At 48.7% G+C, this 23,414-nt stretch overlaps 4 protein-coding genes and 1 long non-coding RNA gene across 14 annotated transcripts; 2 read left to right on the forward strand and 3 right to left on the reverse strand.

Annotated features, from left to right (window-relative positions):
- Positions 1 to 765: 765 nt before the first annotated feature.
- On the forward strand, positions 766 to 5,549 carry LOC139353433 (uncharacterized). The gene is made up of 3 exons (XR_011604699.1): positions 766 to 1,261; positions 1,332 to 1,476; positions 4,251 to 5,549. It is a non-coding gene; the product is annotated as an uncharacterized lncRNA (long non-coding RNA).
- Positions 5,550 to 5,967: 418 nt separating this feature from the next.
- Rip11 (Rab11 interacting protein) lies at positions 5,968 to 17,669 on the reverse strand. Of its 10 annotated transcripts, none has more exons than XM_065868085.2 (7): positions 17,308 to 17,669; positions 10,240 to 10,384; positions 8,249 to 10,179; positions 7,703 to 7,854; positions 7,482 to 7,642; positions 6,885 to 7,104; positions 5,968 to 6,626 (listed from the first exon to the last, which is right to left on the reverse strand). In XM_065868085.2, the coding sequence occupies exons 1-6, from the start codon at positions 17,336 to 17,338 to the stop codon at positions 7,065 to 7,067; spliced, it is 2,460 nt and encodes an 819-aa protein (XP_065724157.2). In that variant the 5' UTR covers positions 17,339 to 17,669; the 3' UTR covers positions 5,968 to 6,626; positions 6,885 to 7,064. The 10 variants fall into 10 exon arrangements, with proteins under 10 accessions (XP_065724157.2, XP_065724156.2, XP_065724160.1 ...); XM_065868084.2 differs by having other exon boundaries at positions 7,406 to 7,642; XM_065868088.2 differs by having other exon boundaries at positions 9,446 to 10,179; positions 17,308 to 17,668.
- A 79-nt stretch (positions 17,670 to 17,748) lies between these two features.
- On the forward strand, positions 17,749 to 19,033 carry Nup35 (Nucleoporin 35kDa). Its single transcript, XM_017067926.4, has 2 exons — positions 17,749 to 18,013; positions 18,074 to 19,033. The coding sequence occupies exons 1-2, from the start codon at positions 17,863 to 17,865 to the stop codon at positions 18,928 to 18,930; spliced, it is 1,008 nt and encodes a 335-aa protein (XP_016923415.2). The 5' UTR covers positions 17,749 to 17,862; the 3' UTR covers positions 18,931 to 19,033.
- Positions 18,948 to 20,060, reverse strand: Hou (GID complex subunit 8 homolog protein Houki). Its single transcript, XM_017067928.4, has 2 exons — positions 19,756 to 20,060; positions 18,948 to 19,674 (listed from the first exon to the last, which is right to left on the reverse strand). Exons 1-2 carry the CDS (start codon positions 19,871 to 19,873, stop codon positions 19,115 to 19,117), a joined length of 678 nt encoding a protein of 225 aa, XP_016923417.1. The 5' UTR covers positions 19,874 to 20,060; the 3' UTR covers positions 18,948 to 19,114.
- Positions 20,061 to 20,311: 251 nt separating this feature from the next.
- On the reverse strand, positions 20,312 to 22,652 carry Ing3 (Inhibitor of growth family, member 3). The gene is made up of 2 exons (XM_036820075.3): positions 22,445 to 22,652; positions 20,312 to 22,383 (listed from the first exon to the last, which is right to left on the reverse strand). Exons 1-2 carry the CDS (start codon positions 22,542 to 22,544, stop codon positions 20,447 to 20,449), a joined length of 2,037 nt encoding a protein of 678 aa, XP_036675970.1. The 5' UTR covers positions 22,545 to 22,652; the 3' UTR covers positions 20,312 to 20,446.
- Positions 22,653 to 23,414: the final 762 nt, after the last annotated feature.

Here is a 23,414-nt window from a genome sequence, read left to right on the forward strand (position 1 = left end):
ATTTCTTATTTATTATATAAGATTTAACACTTAACATTTAGCTTACGATTAAAAAATAACACTTAATTTGGAGACATAGAAATCTTAATTTTGATACTTGATATTAGAAAGTAGCTTTAAATTCTCATCTTGAAGCCTTATAGTTCATTCATGACGTTGGCTTTTTTTTAGAAATGTAAGAAGGATAAGTATGTTTTCAGGTTTTGGACTAGTTAAGAAAGGGAGAGATCGGAGTTTGGGGGTTTGGGTCTAATATTGTGGAAGGATGGGCATTCGTTACTTTAAAACTAAGTTACAAGAGAACCACGCATATCTTAAGAAATCGCGGTCCATCAAGGGTAAGTTTTTTTTTTAGACCAATGTTTTGCTCTTTCTTAAACGGAGAACGTTATTATAGTTGGAAAACAGTTTACTCTTTTTCGAGAGTCTAAAAATGATGAATGAAAATAGGTGCGGTTTTTAGGGCGAAGGACATTTGTCCCAGTTTGGAGGAAATGTTACTCCACACTTTCATTCAAGACGCGGTAAGTTATTGGGTTAAAGGGAATCGGATTTGGAATTATATATATAAATACATTCCTTAGCTGCCTTGCAATCTGTTCCTAGCTCATAAAGGCAGGTCTTAAGATGTACTACACCGCGCAACTCATATAAATAGTATCTACTCAGGACCTGCTGGCGGTCTATTTCGCCAAAAGGCCTACAAAGTCTTGTGCAAACTTCGAATGGCAACGCTTCAGGATGGGAGATCTGAGCAGTGCCGCCGTTCCTTTGAGATGGCTCTGGAGCCAACAGTCGATGTCAGAATGCCCTACTTGGAAGGGTCATTCTGATACTGAATCAACGCGACCCACGTCTCTATAGGGAGGGTTTAAGTCTTCTCAATGCGGCCTATAAGCTTGATGAACCCCATCCAGTAGTTTTAAGTATTCTTGCGACCTGCCACTATTTCATTGGAGATCTGGTGATCTGGTCTTTAATCTGGCTCAAATTCGCATTGGCTTCATCGAAATTGCGCAGCTGCAACCGCATAGTTGCTGTAAGGTGGCCAGAGTCACCATGCAAGTGAGGAATTCGACTTCGCCAGGACATACTATCAGGATTCGGTAAGTTTCGCACTTGAAAGCTTCCACGAGGCTAAAGAGACGAAAATTCGGCGGCTATGAAGTTGTAGTGCCCTACAAGTCCATTATCGCCGAATATCTGAGCTATTATGACTGCCTGATATCCAGCTCACAGACAACAATAACATTGCAGCCAGGTAAGCCCCTAATTGTACTAAACTAAATAAGATTTTGAATAAAATATAATTCTAATGTATTATTCTTTAGGACCTATTTGGGAAGCTGAAGCTTACCAAAAAGTCCTTCTCTATCTTCGATGTGATCCTGGGTAGCTCGGGAAGTACGCCCAGATGGCTTCATCTAAGAACAAGACAGAAAAGCGCGACATCAGGAAAATGCCTTGAACTCAAGGGTAAGATTAGTTTTCGAAAATTGTTACCCTGTACACTGGGGCGGTCAACATTGTATGGTCATTTTTATACTTTATCAGAGGGTATTATGATTTCAGTCAGAAGTTTGCAACGCAGTGATGGAGACGTTTCCGACCCCATAAAGTATACATATTCTTGATCAGCATCACTAGATGAGTCCATCTAGCCATGTCCATCCGTCCGTCTGTCCGTCCGTTTCTACCCAAAATTGTCCCTCAGTTTTAAAGCTATCGGGCTGAAACTTTACCAAAAGTCTTCTGTCTTTTGCAGGTAGTATATATGTCGGAATCAGCCGGATCGGACAACTATATCTTATAAAAATAAGGAATAATCGGGAAAAAAACAAGGAAGAACGCTATAGTCGAGTACCTCGACTATCAGATACCCGTTACTCAGCTAAAGGGACCAAAGGGAAATGAAGATATGCAAGCAGCAAAGCGAGATTAAAATGCGCCACCTACCGGCGGTAGACCGATTTAAGCGTTATGGGCGTTAGAGTGGGCGTGGAAAATTTTTTTTCGATCAATCGATAGGTATTGACGAGACCAATACATTTAAGCTAAAATTTTTTATCCAGCATGAAAATTGTGGGCGTTACAGGTTTGGGGGATTTGTGGGCGTTAAGGTGGGCGTGTCAAACTTTTTTGGGTCAATCGATAGGTTTTGATAAGAGCAATACATTTCAGTATTTCTGTAGAAGCCACAGTTTTGGGCGGTTTGTGGGCGTTAGAGTGGGCGTGGCACATTGCTGAAACAAACTTGCGCTGCATAAGAAGCTCAGGAATCTGCACGCCAAATCTCAATAGCCTAGCTCTTATAGTTTCCGAGATCTCAGCGTTCATCCGGACAGACGGACAGGCGGACAGGCGGACAGACGGACATGGCTAGATCGACTCGGCTAGTGATCCTGATCAAGAATATATATACTTTATGGGGTCGGAAACGCTTCCTTTTGCCTGTTACATACTTTCCGACGAATCTAATAATCTTAATTTTATCAAAATCGGACGACTATATCATATAGCTGCCATAGGAACGATCGGAAAATTGGTGGGAAAATAATATGAAACAAATTAAAGCTTCGGTGTTTTTTGACATATTATCTTATACTATTGGGAATATCATTTTTTTATATTTTTAAATTTAATTATTATAACTACAAGCGTATACAAGCTTCGGCTTGCTGAATATTGACCGAGACAAAGTTGGGGAGGGGAAATCGATCTATTTGAAAAAGTTATGGCTGGTATACATGTCGTATGAGTAATTTTTGAAGAATCTTTGAAGACGTTTCGCAAGGTCTGAAACTCGACCAAAAATTTTAGTACGCTTAAAAAATGATTAGCACTAATTTCAAAAAATTTGATAACAAAACAGATATAGTTTAAAATATTGCCACGGCTTCTTCTGTTTGTAGCATTTCAAAAATGCTTTGTTTCAGCCTTTAAAGAAATTACTCCCGTAGCAATAGGAAGTAGTCAAAATTACAAATACTGCTTAGCATAGCATTTTGACCCCTGACTAAAATATTATTTTTATTTGTTCAAGAAAGGTACAAAAGTTAGAAGAAAAAAATACATTATTATTATTATTATTATTATTACAGATAGAAGGTTTACAAAACTAGACTAACTTAGTTGGTAAAGCACTGGCAACAAGGACTTCGGCTTTTAAGGTTAGAAAAAAATACATACATACGTCTATATACTTGGTTTTCCGAAAATATTTGAAAAGGCTGGAAACACCTTTTTACTTAAAACAATCTTACGAACAGACTACATGACCCTAAATAATACATAATACTTACATACATAAATACATTGTCGACGACAAATGAGAAATTCGACGCGTTTGCCACCTTAACCTGCTCGTCACAATAAATGTTCACAATATGTATTAATAAATTTAAACATTTACATTTTTTTGTGTGTAGTAGTTACTTAAAATACTTATTATAAATTTCTAGATTCTCCAACGCAATTCCAGAAACAATTTAATTTAATTTTTTTAATCATAATAGAACAAATGATAACCCTTTTTGTATCTGGGTTGGAATTTCTTCATCTGTACGTACTTAGTTATCCTTATTTAAGGGGACTTTTCTCAATCTCTGCTTAAGAACTTTATTTCATTTTATTTTATATTTTAATTGTATATCTAGTCCAGAAAAGCCCTGAAAATTGAAGGTCACAAATTGAAAAATTTTCAAAACTTTAAACTTAATTTCATTAAATTAGAAAAATAAATATTTGCTATGCACATTGTTCCTTAGGATCTATCGGGGAGACTTTATCTACAATGAGTTCCTGAGAATCTCTGGAAATAAAGCCAAGGTAGCTGTGGAAAATTTCAATCTAAGAGAATATCAGAATAGCGCGATGAATTGGGACTTATCATCAGCCAAAATGCCTTAAACTTCTACATAGGGGTATAAATCACATGCCTAGTCGATCTATCCATGTCTGTCTCTCTGTCCGAAAGTCAGACCGTATGAACGCTGAGATATCGGAAACTTTAAAAGCTAGAGGGTTGGGATTATGCACACAGCATACACGCAAGTTTGTTTACCGGAGTGCCACGCCCACTCTAACTCCCAGAAACGGCCACAAAGCTAAAGTCTGTCTGGGGCCCACATTTTTTTTTAATATAACTAATTTAACTATTTTATCCGTATTGGTGAATTTTAACAATTAATTTTTGTTGTGTGAAGTAGTTACAAATTTAATTATATTCATAATTTATTATACATTTATAGATTCTCCAGCGCAGTCCTGAGCAGTTGCATCGATCTGGCCTTGATCATTAATGAGGAAGCCAAGCAAATCCCAGCCCATCCAAAACCCGAATGGGATGAGCCCAAGACCCCAATGTTTCAAGACTAGACTGCCAGACTACTTTGAGGCCATGTCCTTATCCATTACCCCGTCCCTCAAGTGGATTTGGTCCAGCCCTATTTGGGACAGAACTTAGCCTTCAGGTGCGGAACTCACTGGATTCTGATAGCATGTCTTGGCGAAGTCGAATTCAACACTTCCATGGTGACTCTGGCCACCTTATAACAACTGTGCGATTTCAGCTGCGCAGTTTCGATGAAGCCAATGCGAATTTGAGCCAAATTTAAGACCAGTTGGTAATCTCCAATGAAATGGTAGTAGGTCGCAAGAATACTTAAGACTACTGGATGGCATTCATCAACCTTATAGGCCGCATTGAGGGGACTTAAACCATCCCTATAAAGTCTTGGGTCGCGTTGATTCAGTTTCATAACGACCCTTCCAAGTAGCGCATTTTGACATCGACTGTTGGCTTCAGATCCATCTCAAAGGAACGGCGGCACTGTTCAGATCTCCCATCCTGAGATTCGATTCCATTCGAAGTTTGTCCAAGTCTTTGTAGGCCTTCTTGTCAAAGTAGGCCTCCAGCAGGTCCTCTCCAGATACAAGTTATATGAGCTGCACGGTGTTGTACATCTTAAAACCTGCCTTTATGAGCTAGGAACAGACTGCAAGGCAACTAAGGAATCTGTTTGTATATAAAATTGTGTGCAGAAACATTTCCTCCAAGTTGGGACTAATGTCCTTCGACTAAAAACAGCTTCCATTTTTTACAAGCACCTAGCACAAGCACGTTTTTAAAGTCGCGTTGATCCAGTTTCAGAATGACCCTTCCAAGTAGGGCATTCTGACATCGACTGTAGTGCTTCAGAGCCCTTTTAAAGGAACGACGGCACTGTTCGATCTCCTATCCAGAGAAAACAATGTCCTATCACAGAGCGAACATCAGCAGGTCTCCGAGGTTGGGTCACTCTTGAAATAGCGGAAGGATCCTATGTAATCCTGACGCTTGAAGGCCAATGTCCCACGTTCAACTAAGTTCGGCGGATTTGGTGACTTCTGGAGAGGGAGGAGGAAAGAGTCGACTCATGTCCGAAGAGGAAAATTGTGATTTAAATGCAAGCGAAATCGAGTCAGCTGATTAAAAATGTGCACTCCAATGCCACACATCTCTAAACCAATTAAATAATTAATAAAGTAGGCATTATTTATTTCAAAAATATTATTTGTTTCTAATTATAATAGAATAATTTGTATCTGGGTCATAATTTCTTCATCCGTAAGTACTGTGTTCTTTTTTATGGACCCCGTTCCCATTCTCTGTTTAACAAATTAATTTCCTTCTATTTTATGCTAGCAGTCATAAGTTTGCAACACAGTGGGACGCATTTCGCCCACTCTAGCTAAGACAAACCGCAATCCAATGGCGCACACATTCTTGAAGATTTTTTCAGTGTTCATTTCGTTTTATTTCTTTTATATTTTCGTTTCTTACGATTTAAAGAATGTGTTTTTTTTAAATCGAACGTCTGTATCCTTTAGATGTTTATAGAAATTGGTCAATCCCAAGTCCATAAAATTTTGAACGTGGATATTCAGGCGAACCATTCGCCTTCGTAATTAACAAGTCTCCGCCGCTTTTAATGTTAAAAATGGTTTTATTCCGTTTGCGTGTATATCAATAAGTAAAATCATTGTAGTATCAACATATTTCAACTGTGTGTGGTGTTTTCGCAGGGGACACAGGTCTGTCCCCCTCCCCCCTTTCGCTTAGGCGCTAAAACATAAATAATTTAAAACTTATTCCACTAAGGCCACTTTCCTCGCAGCACTTTACAAAAATTTTAAAACTCTTTGCACAATGTTACAAAAAATACGGACATACAAAAAAATAAACAAAATACTCTTGGATAATTTCAATCAATCGACAAGGGACTCGAATCAAGGCAGATCAGTGGCCTAGCATTGCCAGGCACAACATAGTAGTATATAGTACAATTAATTTAGTTCGATTTAGTAGGGGGCAAACATAAAACGACGAATGCTACGAAAATATCAATAAAACGTTACACTCCTTAAGCAAGTATGCTCTGTGTGCACATTTAGTTTCCCCTTCTTAGCAATACGGTTTAGAAAGCACTTGAATTTCGCTGTTCACGACAAAGGCAACATTGTGTTGGATTAGTGTTTCGATGCGTTCACATAAATTGCACCCGGAGGCTCCGCCGATCTCCTCCAGCTGTTCTGGGACCAGTGGACCGGTTGGTGGCGATGACCAGTTTGGCTCCAGTTAGCCGCTGCAACACAAAAAAATGGGGTAAGTATAACCAAGTTTCGCAAGGGGTACAAGTGCTAGGTGCTAGGTGAGTGGGTGCGGGTGGGGTAGTCTTAAGCGCTAGGGGAATGGGAAACCATCGACAAGGCGACACAACAGGCACGCGAAAGGGAAAGAGAGAGCGAGCTGTTGGATAGAGACAGACAGAGGCGGGGCGAGCAAGCGGGCGAGAGACAGCGAAGATGGGGTGAAAAGTCAGTGGGTCATCGGTACTTCTTACTTCGATCCCGCCTTAGTTGTTCCTTCTCTTTTTCAGCCAGAGTCGCCTCGGTTCTTGTTACTCGCGTCTCGCAGTTGTTGTAGTTGGGGGTTGTGGTGTTGGTGGTGATGTTGTTGTTGTTGTTGGGGGTTTGTTGGTTAAGTGTCTACTTAAATGCAAGTTGCAACATGCGCGCAGCACTTACTTTAGAAAGTCATTCATATTGATGTAATTTTTATAACTAAATAAAGAGAAATCACAAAAATGCATTCGGTTAAAAAAGGAATGGCAAACAAAACAGGTACAGAAACGAACAAATGACGAGTGAGGGTGGTGGTTGGTTGTGGTTGTTTGGGGTTGGCAAGACACAGGGTTAATAGAGAAGCGCATTCGGATCGAAGTAGGATTGTTCATATTTGAGGCGAATGGACGGAACACACAGAAAACATCATGTATAAAATATATCAAAATCATATCCATCCAGTGCGATACCGAATTGTGATCTCGAGGGGCTATTTGCTAGCGGCTATCAACAATCCTACCGGCGGTCAGGGTCATGCAGTTGGTTAGTGGGTGGGCGTGGCCCGGGTGGGCGACCAGAACGACCAGGTGGCGTACCTCTTGGCGGACGTGGTGCGTGAATAGGGATTCTGCAAGATCTTCGGGTGCGTCTCCATCACGCGCAGCAGCAGGTTGTCCAGGTAATCCTCCAACTCTTTTACGCGCTGCCGTTGCAGCAAAGCCTCGTTCTCCATTCCGTTGGCAATTAGCATTAGTTCCTGATGGGAAACAAGAACATGAGCTCTTCAAAACACAGGAAGTACGAAAGAGACCCTTACCTCCCGGGACTTGCCCTCGTATTTCTTGGCCAGCTGGGCGGATATCTCCGAGCGTCGCTCCGCATGTGATCCAGACTTCTCGTGGCCAATAATTATGCGCTCCGTGGACTTGGGACTAGGCGAGTTGCTCTCGTTGTCGTTGTTGTATTTATCTGCGGAGCGTTAAGGGAGCTGGTTAGTGGAGATACTAAAGAAAGGGCAGGCGGATGAGGGAGGAGCTGAGGTGGCTCAAGCTCCGATGCAAATTCACTGGCGGATGCAAAAAACACAACGGAAACAACATAAAACAGTCAAGGGAACAGACGGGAAAGACAGACAGGTGTGGTGGAAAAAAGGGGGAAATAGGAATCGCTTCGGAGGAGGATGACGCGATAGATGACAGCGTTGACTGGAAGTTAGCTTGGTTCGGTTTCGAGTGCGCTTCGCGATCCGCCAGCGATTTGCCCGCCGCCATATTTTTTGGAGAGGTCAGGAATTGCCCTGGATTTGGTTCGGTTTCGGTTTCGGTTTGGTTCAGTTCGGATCGGATCGGGTTCATCAGCTCACCTCGCTTGTTGCCGTATTTGAACTTGCCCAGCCGCTTTTCCCAGCGCTCTCCGCTTCCACTGCCACTGCCATTCGTCTGGAACTCCTTGGGCGACTGCTCGGGCGTGAGGAAGTTGTGCTCCGGCTCTGGCGATTCAACTTCTGGCTCCTCTTTCGGCACAAGCTCCCTATCATGCTTCAGCTCCTCTTTCTCTGGAACTGGCTCCTCTAGGGAAGTGGATCGTTTGGCGAAGCTTAGAAGTCTTTGGTCTTCCTCCCTGCGCTTGGCCTCGCGTCTCTGCTGCTCGTCCAAGTGCATCTGCTTCTGGCGCTCCTTCTCCTCCTCCAGCTCTCTCTGCATAGCCGCCTCCTCCTCGCGCAGACGCTCCTCATTCAGGCGCAGCTCCGCCTCCAAGCGGGCATCTTCCTCGGCGCGCTGTTGCCGTGCAGCCTCTTCCTTGGTTTTCTCCTCCTCTGCCCTCAGATCTGCCGTGGCACGAGGCTGTGGCTTGGGGCGTGCTGTGGGTGTGGGTGTAGCCGCCGGCTTCTCCAGCTCCACGGTCAGGTCTTCCAGCTCGGGTTCATCTGAAAAGATGGCCGTGCTGTTGCGCTGCTCGAACTTGGCGAAGCTGGCGTTGAACGTATCAAAGTTGCGGTGCTCCCCATCGGGGGAGAAGAGCGAGGAGGAGGTGGCCACTACTGGCTCAGCAGCAGCGGACGGAACGGGAATAGTGGCAGGCACGGGCACAGACACAGGCACTGGTGGTGGAGCAGTCTGCGGCGGGTGCTCGTCGTCGTCCTCGCTATCCGAGCTGGAACTAGACGATGAGCTGGAAGAGGGGACTGGTGGCGGCTCTTCGACACTGGCCGGCAGTGGGACCCGATCCTCCCAGCTGCGGCGTTTCAAGGAGTCACTGCTACCGATCTCCAGGTACTTGCCACTGCCATACAACTTTGATGCCCACTCATCTTTGGCGTTCTCCGGCTCGGTTGGCTTCTCCCCGGGCTTCTCCCGCTCCAGGCTTCCAGCAGCCGGCTGCTCGTCGGCCTGCGACAAAGGGATGCGCGGCGGCTTCGAGGGAGGCGGCAGGGTGCTGGCGCTACCGCTGGCGTTGGCGCGGGCGTGGGCACGGACACTGAAATCGAGCTCAAGCTGTTCCATCTCCGCGTCGATGGGCGCGTCCTCATCGAGCGTCACTGGCAAAACCGCTGGCTTACCTTTCCCGCTGCCGCTTCCTACGCCGGCCAATCCGTTGTTCAGCAGGGGCGATGGGTGGCGCGGCGCAAAGTTGGGCGTTCCGACTTGCGGCGGCTGAAGGCCGGTGCGTTGGATGTTGAGCGAGCTGCCCGAGCTCTTGTGTGAGAGGTTGTCGAACACGAACTCGTCCTCGTCCTCGCTGATCACGCCGGGATCGGCCTCGCCCGCCCGCTGGCCGCCGCGTCGTCGCCCACTGCCGCCGTTCTGGCCCCTGCCGTTGGAGCTGTTGGGCGTGCCCAGGCTGGCAAAGGATCCGCCGAAGGAGCTGCTGTCATCGCCCCCAGCCTCCGGGTGCTTCTTCCTGCCGCCGATGTGCAGCTTGGAGCTAATCGACCCAGCCAGCTTCCTGATGCTGCGCCGCTTCTCGCCGTTGCCGATGGACAGCAGGCTGCCGCCCACGGAGCTGGCCAGCTGGCCGATGGAAGACTTGTGCTTGTCCTTCTTGCTGAGGTCGGTCAGCGAGCCGGACTTGACCACGAAGGCGATGCGCACCTCCAGCTCGCCGCGCTCCTTGTTCTTCTTCTCTTTGCCGGGCTTGCTCTCCAGCTTGAACCACTTGGCGCGTGGCCGGTCGTACACATCCATCTCGTTAAGGGGCAGCGAGGCCTGGCCGAGGAACTCATCGATGCCCAGATTGTTCCTGTGCAGGCAGGTCAAGGTGAGCTCAGCGCGATTGCCCTGGTCGGGGATTTTCCTGTGCGAGGAGATTGGAAACATTGTAGATTAAGCATTACAATATTAACTCTCGACTTACAGCTCGCACTCCTCGTTCCAGTTGACGCTCGTCTCGGCCTTGTCTTTAACGGACGTCTGGTACTTCTCCTTGCCCAGCGCGATGGTGACGAAGCAGTTGTTGGTGCCATTCTTGCCCTTGGTGAGCAGCCCCCGCGCTCGCTGCACTGTAATTGAAGGGAAATTTGGCAAAGATTAGAGATTTGTGTTTGCAAGGGTAGTGGGTAGTGTAGTGCTCTAATCTTTACTCGGCACCAGGCGGTTTGAATCACATCCCAACGTATCGGCGACCCACATCAGAAAGTGAGTAACGTTAGTGAATATATCGCTCATGCTACTGATTAATTATACGAGTACACCAACTCTAATGATTAATTCTCACCAAAACAAGTATGAGTTTGACATTTTCAGCTTCGACTAAATGTAACAAATGGAACGTATGATCCACATAAAAGTTTGTGGATCATGCATCATCAACTGGAGAACAAATGCCGATGAAAGAAGAGATCCGCAGGCCATGCATAAATGTATATGGAGGAGTCGGCCGCGTGCAAACAATGCTGGGACTGGCATTTGCCATTTGGGACTTGAGATTTGGGATGGTATGGGATGCGAACCGCGGTTGTGCGGTTGCGTGGTTGGCGTGTCGGTGGTGATGGCTTTCATATCTGCCGGATGCTCTGGTCGGGCGCTCGAGGTCACGAGGCGCTCGAGTGAAACTCGAAATTTGTTTTTGGGTCCGCTGGACGGAGCCCGCAAAATTTGGGAAGTGATTCACTCGAGCGAACGGCGAATGGCGACAATCGCTGGCTTAGATTCGCTTTTTGTTTGTCTTTGGTGCGGAGACCTCGGCGCCGGCTCTGCCGATTCCGATTCCGAATCCGATTCCAGTTCAGGGCTGTTTTGGCTACACAACTGCCGGAAACGGGAACCGAAATGAAATGGAGACGAAATTAAGTCATTGGCAGAACAAAACCGCAGCGAGCAGAACTCGGAGCCATCTATTTTTGGGCTTGTCCCGGGGTGGAGGTCATTCCACTGGCCAGATGTTCACCCCGCATGTGCAAACTCCTCCCCTTTCCCCGGCAGTTGCCACACATTTCGATTATTCAAATGTGATTGTGCACTTGTGCACAAAGTCTGTTTTCGCAATCCCCCCGAGCGTTTCGTAATGCCAAAAAATAAGCAAAGAAAAGAAATGAAAAAGAGTTGTAGGGAAAAGAAGCAATTACCGGGCATAAACAATATGGTAAAAAGTGAAAAGCGGTGTCAACGAAAGGCGGTGAAAATTGCCCAGAAGAAAGGCGGGAAAGCGCAACAACAATGGCTAATGGGCCTGGCCCGAAGATTTGTGCATCTTGTTCGTTTTCGTTTTCGGTTGCAGTTCGAGTGCAAGTGCCACCCAGCCAGCTTGGCCTTTTTCCGCCTCCCGGTGGGCGGTGGGCGGGTGCTCGGCTCATAATTATTATCGCATTAACAGTTTTTCCCGTCTCTCCATGCCTGTAAGCCAATTTGGGATCTCTGTGCTGCGGCTCATTTCTCCCGTTTTCCCGTTTTTCCCCTTTCTGTCTTACTGGCCCATAATTGAGGCTAAAGACGGGGCAAACCGGTGCTTGAATATCGATAATCCAGCCGCCTCCAGAGATCAATGATGCGTGGCCACCGGCTCATCTTCGGGTCGCTCTTGGCTCGGTTTTTCTCCAGCTAATAGCCAATGGTTAATGGCGTTGGAAGACGAGAAGATGGATGTACGGCTGTCAATAACCCGCCCGGCGATTTCGTGCAGCGGTTCATGCAAATCCGCCAGAGATCGATGGACTCCTCCAAATGCCCTGCCTGCCAGGCCGATTCCCTCATAACGCGATGATGAGATGATGGGCTGATGGCTGTTGGCTGATGGCTGTGTGCCTTGCATGGAGGGGCGCCCCGAAATAGAAATGCCAAATGCTAAATGGCAAAGCGGTGGGGAGACAAGGCAAGCAGCGCCAAAAACAAAACCAAATATCAATCCGCCAACGGCGAAACCGTTAAGTTGGTCCGCTTTTATGGCCGCCTCTCGAAACTAATGACGCTGCTCCCACAGTGGGTCGAAATCGAACTATTTCGGGTACATTTATGGAGCATTTAGGGTATTCTGTTTGGGGAGCTGTTCCATACAATCTCCGCTCTCGGAACCAGAGTTGTCACCTTATTTCATACTTAAAAAACAATTTAGAATGAATATCTTAAAATCTTTTTATAATTTCAGTAATTATAGACAGTGATAACCAACAAAATCAAATTATAATGAAAATTTCTAGTTCTTTGTACATATTTTATTAATTGTAGGCAGTAATTACGAATAATTTGACAACTAATTATAGCTAGTATAAATTTCAAAAGTAGCCATTTTGGCCCGTTCCCTCTAAATTGAAATTTTCTGTTTAATTCTTAGCAAATCAACAACTCAAGAGTTTAGGAAACATGGAGATTTTTGGGTTCAAGTAAAGACATTTTCCACCAGAATTCACTCCGCAGCCCACTGTGCCAATTTGTGGCGCATTTGATTTTCGCTTGATGATCACCATGTGAGCACCAGTGCCCCGAGTGCCCCGAGTGCTCCGATCCGACAGAGGGGCGATATAATCACTGCCAAAACAGAAGCCCAACACTCTTTGCACTTTTCCCATTTCAATTTCGATTCAATCACGTGCGAGGGCGGGGAAATCGAGAGTTTTTCGGTGGCGATGATTCAATTAATATCGCCAAACTCGCGGAATTATCTATGGCATGCAATAGAAGCCCGGGAAGGGATCGTCTGGATGGATTACTCATGCCAGTCGAGCACCACAACTCCATGAGTCACCTGTCACTCGATTTCGGCGCGTGGCCCAAATAGCAGCCGAAAATAACGGTCGGCTTCGATGCCAAAAAAGAGAAATCTCTCGGTGCCGGTCGATGCTCAATCGATTCCCAGTTGCTGTCCAGAGTTCCAGAAGTAACCCCCGATTGGAACTGGGCCCATGATGATTTAATCCCCCCAACCAGCCCAGTTTTCCCTTCAGTTTACAGTCAATTATAGCTAAAAGCCTCCTAAACAAGCGACTGCACCTTTGTTTTTTGTTTTATGCGACCCCAGAGAGACGGCAACAATAGAATAAACATCTGCCGTCGCATATTGTTGACCTTTCTGAACTGACTGACTGACTGACTAACTGTCTGTGTGTGGCAAGAGGAGAAGAGAGGCGCAGAGGCGAGAGGTCAACTTTTGGGTTAATTAATTTCAATGAAATCATTTCTCGGTGTGCCTCTGCTTGTTTGTTTGATTTTCCGGCTGCTTTTCTGGTTTCTGTGCCAGCACTGCAGTGCCTTGATGCTCCACAGGTGACCATTTCCATTTCCACATCCACATCCACATCATCCATTTCCCAGAGAAGAGAAACTTCAGGTGCCCGGGCATTGGAATGAAGATCGCACCAGTCACGGGGATTATTCCCGGACTGTGCTTGTGTGTGTGTGTGTTTGTGAAACTTAATTGGCGGGGAAGTCCCCGCCAGCCCAAGAAACAGTGCAGCGATCGTAAAAGAGCCATGTAGCTTCTTCTGGCTTCTTGTATCTCACTTTAAACGTGAAATTCCCAGCACGCACTTTCGTGTTCCACTTTTCCCGCTCTCGCACTCCCCTCGGGGGCGGGGCGGGGGCGTGGCCGAGTGCCAGAAGCAAGGCACATACATATAGTAATAATACCACTGCGCCCGAGGCCAATGCTCCTTGGGGCATGGGCATCCAAGCACGCATGCTAATGAGCCACTGCCTCGTTCCAATTCTCGGTTTGGTTCTTCTAGAGACACTCTTTCGGCTTGCTGGCAGCCAGTTTGGCCAGATATTGAGGCTGATTTCCCAACGGATGCCAGGGGAGCTGCCTCAATCAGGGCGGGTCAGGGGTCATGGGTTACAGGGCACCACTCGAGGGTCAGCACGTGCTACAAGCTCACCCAACTGGGGCCAAACCGGGGGCCAGTCCGCAGCTTTATAGCCCGGCATTACAGCACAGATCCCGTTTGATGAAAAGCATTAGCCACAATTAATGTTGCAACTGCAACATCGAGAAATGTTGCTGTGTGCGGATCGTGCGAAAATGCGAAAATGCGAAAATGTGCAAAGGCGGCGATCAAAGTAAACGGTCTATCAATGGATCCCACCATCTAACTGCGGATCATTTTATTGTTATGCATAAACAATTTCTTTCTCGCAAGCATTGAACCCACGAAGCCGTGCGATTTTGAAATGGAAATGGAAACCATGGAAGAAACATGGAGCACAAAACAGAAAACAGAGTTTTTCCCAAATGAAAGGCAATTAGCATTTGGAGCGGATCAGGGGGAACGGAGAGGGCTTCTGTTTACCGCGGCATGTTTTGAATATGAATGCAAGGGGCCGCGAGAATACGATTCCCAGCATGAATATTCAGGAGGGGACGAGTGGAGTGGTGGACCCGTGGACTGGTGGACTGGTGGAGGAGGGTTTTGGGTAGCGATGCAGGAATGTGGCCACTGGCCAAGAACTGGAACTGGAAAATAATCAATTGCAGACCCGCGATGCGAAGAGAGCAGCAATCGGAGTTTCGGGCAGAGATACAATCCAATGCCAGACCTGTTTTCCGTTCTTCCCCCTCTTCTCCCAACCGATCCGATCCCATTCCATCCGATCCGCTTCAGCTCGGCTCGGTTTGTTTGGTTCTATTCTGGCTAAATGGGTCGGGCAATGGAACGTAACTGTTTCGCATAAGTGCATCGACAGCGCCGCATTAAAACGGTCCCGTGTAGATGGATGGTGGTATTACGGGGAGGGGACCCCAGCGGTGGGCATTATCTCGAGACGCCATCTGCCCGTGACCAAGGTGCACCCTCTCCCGCTCTTATCGCATCGATTTCCTTATCGATTTGTGAAAACAGCGGGAAATATGGTAAATAGAGTCATTGGGAATAGTTCCTTATGAGAATGGTGCTTCAATCAGGGATTATTCCCGCTGAAAACGCAATATATAAACATTATAAAAACTAAATATTTGTAATATTCAATGATCTGATAGTATTATAGAAATCCGATAGTATTACTGAAATCTGATATTACTTTTATGGTTTATTTCGTTCTTTATCGTTTTATTTATGGAGTGGATTTCCCGAAAACCCCCAAGAATCAGCTTTTAATTCTGGGTTCCATTGATTGAATGGTTGAAAGTGAAGTAATATCGACTTGTTTATTGTTTTCTTGCCCTTCCCGATTTCGTTCCTCTTAACAGCCATTCACTGTACCGCCACCTTTCCCTGCTGATAAGAAGGGCGGGGTGGCCCGCTCTGATTTTCACTGCAACCGCATATGAAAATGCGTTGCAAAAGCAAACAAAACATAAAGCCTGAGCCAAAACCGAAATGGAAATGAAAAGGAAAATTAGCCGCTTGTTTTGTTTGGGTCTGCTTGGCTGCCCGCCGCTCGTTGCACAATTTCCCGCTGCGGAATTTTCATTTTCAGGTATTTTCAGGTGTGTCCGTAGATGGGAGTTGGGTGAGTGGCCGCCAAGAATTTACGGCTAAAAATAAGGCACGCAATTGGCCAACTTTGGGGTGGAGTGGCTGTCGATAAGGAACTTTCCTGGGTGAAATGGTTCCAAACAAGTCACTAACAAAAAGGTGAAAATCCAGGTGGTTGGTGGGGATTCAAAGAGGGAATAGAGTAACTGCACACAGAAAAAAACAGTTTGGCCTAGTGCTGAAAATCTCCGGTATTTACATTCTTCATAAACAGGGCGATCAATACAAGAAAGTTAGAAAGATCAATGTTTTCACCTAACACATATAAATCAAATCTTCAAATAGATCTACATTTTTTCTCTGTGTGGGAACACCTTTTGGCTCCAAAGAAGGGGGAACAGCAGCCCCCTGAGAACAGCAGCGCAAACAGCTGTTTCCAAAGCGTGCGCTCATCTTGTTCTCACCAAGAAATTGGCAAATATTGACAGGTGTGCGTGCGTGTGTGTGTGTAAAAAGGCAAACAAGGCGAAACTCGGCGAATTTGGGAGAGCCACGGCGATGATTTGTTTGCTCACTCGCCGTGACGTCAACGGCTCTGGCTTTTAATCGCAGTTTGCTGGAATAAAACACTGTGCGCTGTGCAAATATGCAAAATAAATGACGAGTGGAATGAAGAACGTACTGGCTGATAGCGGGGCAAGTTCAAGGTGGAGAGGGGCATGGCCCAGCAGCGGAATCTATCCGTATCTCGTATCTGCAGGGCCCGTGTTTATCTTCTTGATTTGTGTACACACATTCCACGAAGCCTTGGCAAGTGACTCATTACTTTGGCCATTTAAACCATTTAAACCACGCACACAAGTGGAAACCTTTCCACAGTCGCACTTCCGTAGAGCAAACCCCCATCTATTCTCGCACACCATTGCCAATTAATCGAAGATCGACTTATGGCAGCAATAATTACCCGATATTTGTTTCCATAATTGCCAATTGGCAGGGCCAAAAGTGGGAACAGCCCAATGAGAGCGCGCTTTGTGTTTTGTCACGAATCTGAAGTGGAATTCGCGATTTCTCATTGACATTCAGCCCTGAAGACAGTGAAAAACTGAAAACAATGCCAAAGGTAAACAAGAGGCCCCAAAACAAGCGCCACCAGAGGCGGCGTGCAAGAATGGCAATGGCAGGGGGTGGGCTGAAAGACAGGGGCGTGGGCGACTTGGGCAATTTTCTAGCGATGAGTAAGAATGTGTTGAAGCAAGGCAATTATCTTATCAGCCAGAAAAGGCAAGTCTGATAAAAACTGAAATCAGGAAAACATAAAGAGAGCAGCTGAGAGCCAGGGAGAGAGCTCGCGGGGGAGAAAGTGAAATTTCGAATAGGAACGGTACAACAACAATAACAACAAGTCCGTCATGACAATATTTTAAGCACACACCAACACACTGCAAGTCCCATACAGCACACACACACACACACGCGCACGGCAAACGAGTTTAAGTTTTAATGCGATTTATTCGCCGTAAAAAATAATACAACAAGAAACGGGTGTCCCCTGTTCCTCGTCACTCGCCCCCACTCACCCGTTACACTGCAGTGCGTCGGACTCCACATGTCACCCTGTTTCCCGTTGATCAGCTCTCTCGATCCTTTTCTCGCTCGCTGCGAAGGTCCTGCCTCTTGCTCGCTCGCTGGCGTCTGCTTCTTGCCTTTTGGAATTTGTATGTAGTTATCGTTGTCCGGGTGTTTTTAACTTTGTGTTTGTTGTTGACACTGCGCGCACACTGTGTTTTCTCGCTTGCCAATTCCCAATTCAATCACGCGCGACACGGAATCGTGAGTAAAATGCCAGGAGAGTGTAGAGTAAAAAAAAAAGGAGAAAGGCGGAGAGACGCGACGCGTGCTGTTGTTGTTCAAAGGTGGCCGCTAGAGTGACCGTTGAGGGTGAGCCGGAAGATACCACTGCAGTGGGGCCGCCAAAATACCGGCCCACAACGCGAGAGAGGCGGGTATTTCCGCCCACCACCGGCCTGGTCACACTCCACAGATCTACAGCTGTGCGATCGGTGGCGTCCCGATCAAATTCAACGCTTTTCTTCGACTTTTGAACTGCCCAGCGCCCTCTGCACGAATCCAAAATGGAGCCAATGACCCTGGGCAGCCCTGTAAACAGCCCCGGCTCGAACCAGAGCCAGTACCTGCCGCCCTTCCTGCTGGGCGATCCACAGGGCCTGACGCCGCACAAGAACACGCTATCGCCGAAGCCCAGTCGCTACAATGTCAGTTTCGGTAAGTTTGGCGGCATGGATAGCCCTGATCCTCCAGAGACTGTATGCACATCTTCCCCAGCCACCTCTCCGGGCGGCAGCAGTCCCCACGAGTTCAACCGCTCCGCCCTGAACACCCGCACTTTGTTCGGCGGCGGCCAAGGAGGCCACAATGTCTCCCAGTCTGCAGTTGGCGCCAACGCCTCGCCCGGCCACGCCCACACGCACAGTCACCACCAGGCGGGACCGCCCACGCAGGGACTTTTCGACTCGCTGCGGGATCAGACCACCACGCCGCAGCAACGGCATCTCAGCCTGCTGCAGATGCAGTCGCCGTACCAGAGCTACCAAAGCATCCAGAGCAGCTACCATACCAACGATTCCTTCGCGCCCGGGGCACCCAATGCCATCAACGCCTCCATGCGGGCCCTGTGCTCGCCGCTGGGCGCCACTGCCTCGCCAGGAGTTTCGGGAACGGGCACAGCGGCTAGCAACTCCCGCCTGGCCGACTTCTGGGTCACCATCTTCGGATTCTCGCCCGGAGCCAGCTCCATGGTGCTGCAGCACTTCACCCTCTGCGGGACCATTGTGGACGTGGTGCATGCCCCGCAGAACGGCAACTGGATGCATGTGCGCTTCTCGTCGCGCATCGAGAGCGACAAGGCGCTGAACTACAACCACAAGATAATCGCCGGCAACGTGATGGTCGGCGTGGCCCGCTGCACGGATCGGTCGGTGCTCGACGAGGAGAACAACAGCGGGCTTGCCAATGCGGAGACGACGCGGAGTCCTCCAACCAGCCCCGTCGCTATTCGGCCGTTTGCCCAGCAGTCGTACAAGCTGGCCCGCAACGAAAACACCATCTCGCCCTCGAAGGATGTGCCCCAAAAGAGCTCCGGGCTGATGGACAAGGCCATGAACCTCATGTTCGGCTGGTGAGAATGGAGCAATTTGCATGGCTTTTCCGGCTACTTATTTAATAATTTACTGCGTACATCCAGCATACATACATACATACTTATTAAAAGAGATACAATAGCAATAGCATTAGCAAAGAATTTCAAGGAGTCGATCGAAGGATCCTTAGTGTAATCCCGATCCCGATCCCACCGCATTGGCCAATCTATTTGGGCTCCAGGTGCGCCGTCTCCAGGTTCTTCATCTTGGGATAGCTGATGGAGCGGCTATCCAGCTTGGACTGGGCCCACAAGATCAGCTTGAGCAGGAACATCATCTTGGGTGTGGAGTCCTCGCTGTGCTCGCAGCGCAGGATGGCCGAGTTCAGCTCGCTGGCGATCTTCTGGCGGTACGACTGCTCCAGCAGATCGGCGAATGGGCTCTCCTGCGGCTTCTCGAAGGCGAGCAGGGCCAGCGTGCGCTCCAGCTCAAACATGGCCTCCTCGCCAGACTCGGACAGCTTGCTCTGGGCGAAGGCCAGGGCCTCCTCCACCTTTCCGGCGCGGATCAGCTCGATTAGCTGCAGCTGCTGCAGGTGGAAGAACAGATAGCGATCGCTGCCGAGCAGCTCCGGATGCAACTGGTTGACCAGCTGAGTGGCCTCCTCAATGCGGCCTGCCTGCACCGCCTCGCGGATGAGAATGCGCTCGTCCAGGCTGCTCAGCTCCACGCTGGGCTCCAAGTCCGCCTCGTGCTGGAACTTCTCGGCGGCCTCCTTGAAGCCCTCTGTGGAAATGAACGGGGGTTCCCGGGATTAGCTGCTGATTGTGTGTACTGTGTTTCATGAGCCTGGTGCTCGATGCTCACCTGTGACCAAGTAGTTCATGATCAGTCGATTCATGTCCGCCTGCTTGAAGGGAAACTGCTCCAGGCGCTGCAGCCACTCCTCCTTGGTGATGGCCTCCGATTTCTCGTTGTAGCTCATTTTCTTGCTCTTGCGTATCTTGCCAATCTTGAGGCCGTTTATCGAACCGATCTGCGTCGAATTGTTGTGTCCAAGTAACCTTTCCGCTCTGCCTCGCACTGTTTGTAATCTTTTATTGTTTACCAATTTTCCTGCACAAATGACGCTGGAAATTTTCTTTTCTTCTGCTCAGCGTGACCAGAGGTCATTTCAACATTCAGCAGTGCACTATCGATTCGATTACCGTTGCGATGAATTTGCAACTGCACTTGCACTTCTTCCGATGTTTTTCGGAGGGCGGGAACTTTGAATTCAAGTTTTTGGTATTTTTTTGGACAAGAATTGGGCTTGCATAAATCACATCTCCTTTTCCACTTTGAGGGAAATCTTGGTAAAAGAACCTCTTCCATTAGCATGGACCCCAACTTCACTTTCCCCACGAATGAGAACACGGGCTGCTCCATTGCTGACCTTACTTTATTGAATACTTTTGCTTCTGCCCCTTGGAGCCCACATCCGCCCCTAGCGACGCGGCCAGGTGCCCAAGCCGCCGCCCCCGCCGCGGAAGAGGGGCGCCAGCAGGCGCAGTCAGCCTCAGTTCTTTCGATTGCCCCGGCGCCGCATGGAAGCGGTGCACTTGGGACAGTACCACTTGCCCTTGGGCGGCTGCGTGATGCCCACGCAGGGGTAGTGGAACCACTCGTAGGGACAGGCGTCGTTGTCGCAGGCCACCATGTCGCCGTAGGACACCTGGTTGCAGGTGCAGTAGCGCGGCTCGTTGGGATCGTACGACCATTCGCCCTCGTTGGTCTGCTCCACCACGAGTCCGTTCTCGCCGATGGTCAGGCTGGAGCCGGGCGTCACTGTGGCGGTGGGCAGGTTCATGGCTATCATGCCGGCGGGCACGCCGTCAGCGACACTCTCCGCCAGGTTCGCTCCCCCTGCGGCACCCATGGCGACCAACGCCTGTCCACTGACCGACATGTAGGTCGAGCCCGTCGACGCCGCCATCGCCATGGCCGCCGTAGCGAGCTTGCCCACCGACTCCACGCTCATCGACGAGGACGCGGAGCCAATCGAGTTGCCGGACGAGGAGCCGGCCGGCGGCTGCACCGTGGGCAGTGTCAGGGCAGTGGTTAGCTTCTTCTTCTGCTTCTTCTCCTGGTGGTGGCCGCTGTGGCTGCTGCTGCTGTGGTGGTGCCCGTGCCCGTGTCCGTGCCCATGGCCATGTCCGTGTCCATGGCTGCTGTGGTGTGACTGAGAATGCGAGTGATGCGAGCCGCTGCTGCTGGCGGTGGCTCCGCCGGTGGCCAGCGCTGTGCCGGCAGCCACGGTCACCGATCCAGTCGACGACGGCTGCATGCCACTTTGACCCGCCTGTGTCCAGAACTCCGCCGTAGTGCCCGCCGTGCCGTGGATGGCTTCGTAACTGGCCTTGAGACTGGCCGTTCGCCGGCCCTGCTGCATCTGCTGCGTAGCCACGATCGCCTGGCTGGCTGCCGCTGCAATGGCACTGGACGCGGCGGCTCCGCCTCCCAGCTGCTGCAGGTTGTAGGTGACAGTCGCTCCGCCGGCCGAGTGTCCACTGTGGGCGTGCCCGTGGCCCGAACCCGCTGTGACTACGGGTGTGGAGGCTCCTCCCGCCGCCACTGCCGTAGCTGCTCCTCCCGAGCTGCTCATCACACTGTGTGCCAGGTTCGTGGGCAGTTGGCGCACCAGGGAGCCGGTTCCTGTGGTCAGGGAGCTGCCGGCCAGGCTGCTACCGCCGCCGGTCACGCCTACGGCCACGGGCAGAGTGAGATGAGTGGCGGCGACGCTGCCAATGTGATTGGAAGCCTGCGATTGGGCGGAAGAGACGTTGCCGAGGCCGACTACTGTTGCGGCCGCTGTGGCGGAAGAAGAGGAGGCCGCCGAGGCTGTTGTTACGCCGGCGCCGACCACGGGAAGAGAGTGATTGAGATTGGGGCGCTTCTCCTGGACGGGCACAGTGCAAATGGTTTCGCGCCGCTTCTCCAGCTTGCGGTGCCGCTGGCTGGAGCTCAGCTGGGCCGTGGAGATGCTGGAGAGCGCACCGCCGGTGCCAGCGGCTCCGCTGACCAGGGCAATGGCAGAGGGGCCCGTGGCGACTCCGGAGGCGTGGCCCGTCGAGCTGTTGACCAGACAGTTGGCCGAACTGGCGCCGTAGTAGCGGTTCTCCTTTTGATTCATGCTCAGCAGCAGGGCGGTGGCGGCCGTCGAGTTGCCGTCCAGTTCCAGGGAGCGGCGCTCGAGGATCTCGGTGATGCCGTTGTTGTCCGCCTCCAGCTCGCACTTAAACTTGAAGAGCTCGCTGTCCAGGCGGCGCAGGTAGCGCTCCACCAGCTCGTGGATCTGGGTGGCGATGGCCACCTTCTCATCGGCGTCCTCCATCACCTTGAAGTACTCGCCGCGCAGGCTGTGGAACTCCGTGTCCATGGACTCGTGCTGCAGCTCGTCGCGCTTGCACTGCTTGAAGAACAGGTGGGCCTTCTTGTCCAGGGAGTCCATGTTGTCTGTGGATGGAGTAGTCCGAATTATAGAGACGGGTATTGGGGATTGTTTTGGCCCACTCACTCTGAACTGCGAGGTCCAGTTCGCGCATCTCCGTGAAGCGGTCGCGCAGCTCCTGCGGCAGGTGCTCGATCATCTCCAGGTAGTCCTCCAGGTATAGCATGGTGGCGATGGGTAAGGCCGCGGAATTTACTGAGAATTTGCAATATTTGCGACTTTTTTAACGAAAATGCGACAGTGTTACCAGAGAAGGGTGCGGCTTTAAAACGGAATCTGCTAACGATAAATTATCGATTACCGATTACGCCGAGTGTATCGCACCCGATTTTCGAAGTTACATATCGCTTAGGTATCCAATAATCGAAGTTGAAATTATTGATGGCATTGTTTTCGAAATTATGGTTTGTTATTTTAATTTAAATGGGCATTACCGTTTTAACATTTTGCACTATTTTTTTTATCAACAAAAAATTTTGAAATATTGTGCTATAAAATTCCGGTCCAAAGATTTCCTTCAGAAATGTATACATGTTTTAGGGATCCAAAATAATACGAAATATGGAATTATAAATAATTTTTTTCAAAATTTAACATATCACAAAATTGCCCTGTTTTTTATAAAGATTGAACCATTATCTCATTTACTTTTAGTGATTATGATCATGCGGTGCATCGATAGCTTCAAAATTATTTTGCCAATGCACTATGGGTAATAAACCCGATTTTGGTGCATAAACCTATTTATTTTCTTAATTAATTTTTATGAATGGCCCATACTAATCGAATCTAGACATCTTCATTTCAAAAAAACCGTCCTGCGGTAGAAAATGAAAATTCAACTCCTTTGTTACTACACGCTGCTAACATTTCCGCCAGAAAATCAACAGAAAATGAAATTATTAAAAAATGTGATAGAACTGAATCGCTGGCTCCGAGTCCAATAACTTCTGAAAAGGCATTCGCTTTTTTTATGGAAAATGGATTTACTAAGCAGCAATACATAAATGTAAAACAAATTAGTAAACAACATGGC

Source organism: Drosophila suzukii, chromosome X, assembly GCF_043229965.1.
Source record: "Drosophila suzukii chromosome X, CBGP_Dsuzu_IsoJpt1.0, whole genome shotgun sequence".
NCBI classification, from domain to species: Eukaryota; Metazoa; Arthropoda; class Insecta; order Diptera; family Drosophilidae; genus Drosophila; species Drosophila suzukii.